Source organism: Gadus morhua, chromosome 6 (genome assembly GCF_902167405.1).
Source record: "Gadus morhua chromosome 6, gadMor3.0, whole genome shotgun sequence".
NCBI lineage: Eukaryota > Metazoa > Chordata > Actinopteri > Gadiformes > Gadidae > Gadus > Gadus morhua.
The window spans coordinates 6777709-6785208 of NC_044053.1; the positions used below are offsets into that span (position 1 = coordinate 6777709).

Sequence of the window (7500 nt, forward strand, 5' to 3'; positions counted from 1 at the left end):
GCCCTTTGCGACGCTGCTAACCGCTTGCTGGGGTTGGTCTAATGTTAGAAAAAGCGGCAGGACCTTTTCTTGGCACCCAGGTTCTGATCTCTATGATGTGGTTCTCCCCGCCTCTGCTGCTTATGTTTTGCCAGGGACTGAACGAGGTTCACCTGGTGCTTTTGACCCGGTGGGCAGGGAGGAATGCTAAAGCTTGGTTGAGTGCTTTGTTATGTGATGAGTGAGTGTGCACGAGTCTTCCCTGCAATAATGACATGTGAACAGAGCTGTGCCGATACAAACACACACACACACACACACACACACACACACACACACACACACACACACAGCGTTCCAACTTTGGCTTCAGGTTTTTAAAGTAAGCTTGACCCTGGCAGTTTTACCACGTGCTTGTACCACCAGGATTGCTCTTTATTCCTTCCCCTGGGACCGTTATATAATTGCTACAACAGAGTTGAAAGAGTTGTCCGAGGTCGGCGTTAAACTAGTCCTGAAGACATGATCCCACGACACTCATTTACTCGAGGAAGTAAGAATAGTTAATGAGTAGGCCACTCTTGAACTGCAAACAATGTTGTCTCGATCGCTAGCCGTCTGACAAATGCTTAGGCAAAAATGTGACTTGCTACTGAGAGAACAGTTCTAGTGTGGCTGTGGATTTTCTCTTAGGACTGCTACTAGGACCAGGCGATTTGAAAAAGTAGCACTTAATCACATTACAAGTCTGTCGCTCTACTTTGGTAACACGCCGCTCCCACATCGTCCAGACCTTAACCTTCCTACTAGAAATGACGTCCCACACGTTACTATGAATGATCTTTTGTGGTTATTTTAGCAGATAAGAGGCATTGGTGGATGGGAGTGGAACACCCGGAAAGGTGGGAGGTTGGCATTTGTAAAAAGCATTGCTTGTTAACTGTAAGACATTAGCCTGTTGCAAGCATTGACAAAAATGGCAGTTGTGTAATGTAGGCTGCTTTTACCCTGTCTTTATCGTATCGTAGGTCATTTCAATACCCAGCCTTACTACCATGACGTTTGCCCTTCCTGGCTCTTAGCTCATAAACCCTTTTTGTGAATGGCGCATCTACGACAGCCATCATCGTAATCTACTTACAGTCATTTGGGTCCAAGTTCTAAATAAAACCGTTTAGGGAAAAGGGAGGGGAAAAAAAGTTCCAATCAATCTGAGCCGCGGGTCAAATGCTTATGCAGTAAATACTGGATGGATACCAGAAGGCCAGCACACACACACACACACACACACACACACACGAACACACACACACACACACACGAACACACACACACACACGAACACACACACACACACACACACAAACACACACACACACACACACACACACACACACACACACGAACACACACACACACACACACACACACACACACACACACACACACACACACACACACACACACACACACACACACACACACACACACACTCACACACAAACACACAGTGCCCGCAGAGTGCATCTGACTAAACAAGAGGATTTCAGCCCAGGCATCTGACCAAGGCCGTCCCTGGAGGGTGGTGGTGCTTCCCAGATAGAGGAGCAGGGCTTGGGCTATTGGGCAACAGCAACACAAATAAGGTGCATTAACATGCAGGTCACCATCTGGGTCTCCACAATCCAGAGTTGCTTTTTCTATTCAGCTCCAGCCGAGTCTATATTTATTCAGGATTTCTGAACCAACTTTCTTTTTTGGAGGGGCCTTGGGGTAGAGGGAGGGGGGAGAGTTACTGATATTTTTCCAATGTTGGACAGAATAACCCATGGTTAGGTTTGACTTTCGTCCTCTTGATAATTCAACACTTCTTCACTGTGACGAATGTATCTGTTGTATGTTAACAACTGTATACAGCACTGAGGAGCATTTTATTTACTTTGATGTTGAGAGATATTGAGAAGGAATGGGCAACCATTAATGGAAATTTACCCCCCCCCCCCGCCCCCCCCCGATACACCTGACATTCACTCACAGACTCAGTAAACGGCGTCAAAGACAAAATGTCTAGCAAAAGGTTACCACTTAAAGACACGGCCATCGGAACAAAGGTCATTCCTCTTAAATACCACGCCACATTAGCAAAGCTCTCCGTCTATATGCCCTCTTGTTTGTTATGAAACGACGTGGCACTGTACGTTTTTCACTGACTTTGTTGTCGATTAACACCGTCTCAACCCAGAGCGTGTTGTTCTAAGTGATATCCACAGTGCACCCTTTGCTTTGTCCATAAGAGCGAGCAGAGTCTTTCTGTGTACACCCTAAACAAGGCGCCAACGCACCACCGAGGGTCCACTGCCACCATTGTCGCAATTTTCTTCAACACAGAACTACCACAGAAAGTGTAAACACCCTTTTTGTTATTTCTCTATGCCCAGACTGATCAAATCAATTCTGGAACCTCTTTTTAACACGTATGTCCATTGTTTAACTCACACTTCTTTCATGTACTGAAATACAACTTGCACTCAAGTTGTATTTCTGTGATGTTCTCTGAATAAAAGGTCCCTGCTTCGAAATACTACTACTTTCACCACCACTACTACCACAACCAACACTTATACTACTGTAAGGACATTACTATCCTACATCATTTGTGTTGCTAAGCTATGTGCGCATGCAACACTTCACAAGTACATTGAGTACTTTGTTGGACGGCCAGCAAAATCCAACAGAGGAGGGAAGAAAAGCGTAGCGGCTTTTAACAAAAGGGCTTTAAATGCGCATGTACTTCCAAACTGGAAACGTCTCTGATCACCATAGCAGTTCATCCCCGGGGACCCTGGGTTTGAACGGGGCTGATGCCCTGAGTCAGACGCCGAGGAAAGACTCACGCTCGTGGGAACTGGCCTGTGAGACCATCCCGATCTCGCGAAGTTCACGTTCGTTTGTTTTGCAGTGGCTCGGCCTGGCCTGGTCCGCCCCCGGGCACTGATTGGACGGGACCGGCTGTCCCGTCCAATCAGTGCCCGGGGGCGGACCTTTCAGATCATGAGGAGCGCCGCTGTGTGTCCAAGGAAAGTTCAGCAATCTACGGAGCGATCCGAAAAGGACACACTCTTCCTGACACTGACACATCCTAGTGGCCTTTGTCACCGCACTAAACCAACCCTGGGACACACACACACAAACACACACACATACACACAAACACACAGACCCCCCCCCCCCCCCCCCCTGACACACACACACAGACGCTTATTTTGAAGGCTCCTGGTGGATCCACCGACGTCATAGACGACTTAAATATTGTTAGCACACAACAGATTGGAGTATGTTTGCCAATAACATCCAAATGGCAACCAGTAACACACACACACACTTACACACACACATAGACATACATGTGGAAGCTTCCCACGTGAACATGTGCATGACGACAGCGGGCGTGTCGCCTATACATGTCATGGAAGGGTGTTACACGTGGTTTCGTCGCCCGCTGGCTCCCGGCGTGTCTCACACACGTGCTCCCGGTCGGTGATCAACGCTCACGTTCTAAGTTTGCCCCGGGTCCGTGTCTTCACGGCTGATTAGCTCGACGACATATCCTGTGCCCTGTGCTGCTGTGAACACACGGACACCACATCAATGAGCACCGCGTTAAGCCACAATGCAAGGTCATCATCACAGTAGACCGCGCCTTGTCTGCCCTGTCGGGGAGGGGGGGGGGGGGGATAGCTGTGCAGCCCCCCGAGGTCTGCGCTGCTTCACCCTAGGAGCTTTGCCGTGGGATTGAGGGGACAAACCATCAAAGGTCAAAATCTGTAAAAGGTCCCGTCTTCGGTCCTGCCTAGCATGTGTATCAAACTCATTCGGCATCTATGCATTGAAGCTCATCGTATTATTAAAATATCACATCAATTCAGATCACGTGATAAAGCCCTGCACCACGCGATGCACTCTTCCGCCAACGCAGTGCAGGGATGGCACCGTCCTCTGGTCACATCACATATCGTCAAACATGCACGGGCGTTCGTTTGTCATCCCTAGAGCCGAGACAACCGATCTGTGTGTAGTTGTTAACGGACGGCGTGCTCAGGCAAATTCATGTTCACATGCAGTTGACCGAGCTTGACGTGAATTCTACTGTAAATACAAATCGCAGACATCAGTAAGTGAGGTAAGCTCTGCATTGAGACTTCATCTCCCGATGAAAGATCTCTCTCTCTCTCTCTTTCTCTCTCTCTCTCTCCCCCTCTCTCTCTCTCCCCCTCTCTCTCCTCCATCTCTCTCTCTCTCACTATCTCTCTTTCTCTCTCTCTCTCTCTCTCTCACTCCCCCTAACGCTCTCTCTCTCTCTCTCTCTCTCTCTCTCTCTCTCTCTCTCTCTCTCTCTCTCTCCCCCTCTCTCTCTCCCCCCCTCTCTCTCCTCCATCTCTCTCTCTCTCACTATCTCTCTTTCTCTCTCTCTCTCTCTCTCTCTCGCTCTCTCACTCCCCCTAACGCTCTCTCTCTCTCTAACTCTCTCTCCCCCTAACGCTCTCTCTCTCCCCCTAACCTTCTCTCCCTCCATCTCTCTCTCCCCCTGGCTCTCTCTCCCCCAACTCTCTCTCTGACCGTCCTGCCGTCTATCTTTTGTCCGAGCTCCAGAAGTGTCCGCCCTGGAGGAGCATCTAAGGGGAGAGGAGATGCACTCGGTCGCCATTCAACCGAGGAGACACGCACTCGCTCCGTTTACGCAGATGTACGCACATACAGACACAGTTAGGCACAAGTGTCTGGGAGGGCAGGCGGGCACAGTGGCGCACGTGCACACACACACACACACACACACACACACACACACACACATGCATGGGGCCTGCACAGACAAACATAGTGTACACACACACATGCATGAAGCCGGCACCCAGACAAACATACACACATGCATGCATTGGGACTGCACACAGATGAACATACAGTCACAGACACACGCATGAAGTCTGCACACGCACATGAATTGGGCCTGACACACACATAGACACACGTACGCAAAGGCTAGGAGACTCATATCATCGGCCGGCACAATTGTATAGCGAGAGTCATTACTTCCACACTGATTCCTCACGCTGGTCTGTCCAAACACAGCCATCACACAGCCAGGCAAGGGCATCTATTCCTGGTGTGTGGACTCAGCAAGTCCCCTTTAGGGTCACAGGAAGACTCAGGGAGAAAAGGGAATTGGCTGGAACAGTGGTCGTGGGTGGTGGCCACAACCACACACTGGGACACACACACAAACACACACGCATACACACACACACACACACACACACACACACAGACAGACAGGCACATGCACTCACACAAGCGTAGGCACAGACTCAGACACCTACACATCCACACACACACACACACACACACACACACACACACACACACACAGGCACAAATCACGAGGCTAAATGCCCCTTAATGGAACGTGACAGGATGGGGGAGGATGGGGGGGGGGGGGGGGGGTGGTATGGTGGGTGGGCTTTGTGTCGTGGGTGCGTCGGTGGGAGGGGATCCGTGCCTACTCACTGAGGGGTCTGAGGATGCTGCGGCTGGCCTGCTCGTTGGTTTCCGTGTCCGACTTGTCCGACGGGTTCTCATTGGACGGCTCCTTCCTGTCCTTGTGGCCCGCGTGGCCCGCGTGGCGCCGGTGGTGGCGCCGCCGCCGGTAGCTCTTGGGCAGGTGCACGCCGATGTACACGGTGTGGTGACCTGGTGGGCAGAGGAGAGGACAGTGGGGAGAGGGGTGAGGGCAGCTCCATGGCGTCTCATGGTCTCCTGACCATGGAGAGTTCAGATGCTCAGTTTGTTTTGGAGAGAAAAGGGAGGACGCGCTTTAGTGCAGAATTATTTTGGGTCACGTTTATGTCATGAACCCCCTTGGTACCCTCAAAAAAATTTCTGTGAAGACTAGCAAAAAATGTTGAGAAACACTAGTTCTGTAATTTATTGCTTTTCTTTAAGCAATAGTCGAACAGTGCAAGCAATAGTAGAAAAGGCCATTTCACTATCCAACTATTGCTTTTTGTTGTCCTTTAGTAAGAGTTGAACCGTACATTATGCAACATTTGATGCATTGACCCTCATCAAATTCGACGTATATTTTTCATGAAGAACTGTATTTCGAAAGGTTTGTTACAAGAACAGCCTCACACGGCCCGGAATTCCATACGAGCGAGAACGGGACACTGAGGAACTTTTCAGGAAGAGTTGGCAGCCCACTGTCAAGATAAATATTTGGGCTCAAAGCAGAGTAGAAGGACTCAACGAAGGCTGGGGCCCCTTGCATGACAACACCACCAATATTTATATGTAGGCATGGCACCTGCAGGGCACATAGTTGTAGACGCTGTGGGTGGTTTAGGGGCAATAAAAGCAGAGACACTGATCCGCTTGGGTAATAACAAACACTTGAGACGCGTCGATCACACTCCCTCAACTATTCTTTGCATTGTTATTTGCTGATAAATGTACTAATATCTATTTTTGACCTTATGACGCACTTCTTTTTTTTTCTTTTCTTGATAGTTTATGTTGGTTTAGGTTTCTTGTTTAGTATTATATTGTCACAATTTGGGAGAGCATGTACTTCTTACTTTGGGACATTAATTGCAACTATGTCTACAATATACAAACCACTAAAACTGGAGACTAGAAACATCAATGCATTTCTTTTCATTTGGCTTTGAATGCAACCTTTGATCTGAACCTAACAGGTTAAAAATATCTGTCACTATGTAGGCTGTGGGATGGCAAAGCCACGAAAACAGTGTACAATCTTGCTTCACAGATACATGTGAGTGTATTAACTGTGTGGGGTGTTTCGCCTCTATGTGGGAGATTACAGGATGATACAGAACCATCTGTGCAGGAATAAGGAACCCATGGCTCAACTTGTTTTTGTGCTTCTATCCGATTGATAATAACCCAAAACATGTTTTCATTCCCATATTTAAAGCACCATTTTTTTGTTTCATGGGCATAAGCAATGTAGTTTTATGCAAAATGAACAAATACTTTAGCCAAAAAGTGAAATCATGTTTTTCTGTTGAATTTCAAGATAGTTTTTTCAAGATTCTTTGTAACTCAAAGTGTCAGTGTCCAATATTCTAGTTTACTTTTTACTCCAACTTTAACTTGCAAGTGGGGTCAGATGAATATCCATTCATTCCTTCTGATTCGGTGAGGGCACCATGACCCATTGCAAACTGTCCAAGCGTGAAACTTCAACCATGAGTCCGAAGGAAACAAAGGCTGTACACTATCAGTGTCATGCCCTTGGTGCTTGGCCCAGGGTAGGACCGGGCTCCTCCCCCAGCAACAGAACCAGGAAGTGACGAGTCACCCACAACAACAGACAATGATCTTCTATATAGAGAGTATCAATGATTCATCCTGCTGAATAATCTATAATGTGGACAAAAAAGGGAATTATCTCACTGGTGATGAAAATCCTAAATTACGAAAACAACAAAACTGTATTTT

The 7500-nt window shown here is 48.0% G+C and overlaps 1 protein-coding gene across 3 annotated transcripts in view; it reads right to left on the reverse strand.

Annotated features, from left to right (window-relative positions):
* Positions 1 to 7500, reverse strand: part of slc4a4a (solute carrier family 4 member 4a) — a 49540-nt gene that overhangs the window by 35628 nt on the left and 6412 nt on the right. For all 3 annotated transcript variants that reach the window (XM_030359656.1, XM_030359661.1, XM_030359660.1), the window contains exon 4: positions 5545 to 5727. In XM_030359656.1, the coding sequence (XP_030215516.1) occupies positions 5545 to 5727 (183 nt within the window). The remainder of the gene's footprint in view (positions 1 to 5544; positions 5728 to 7500) is intronic.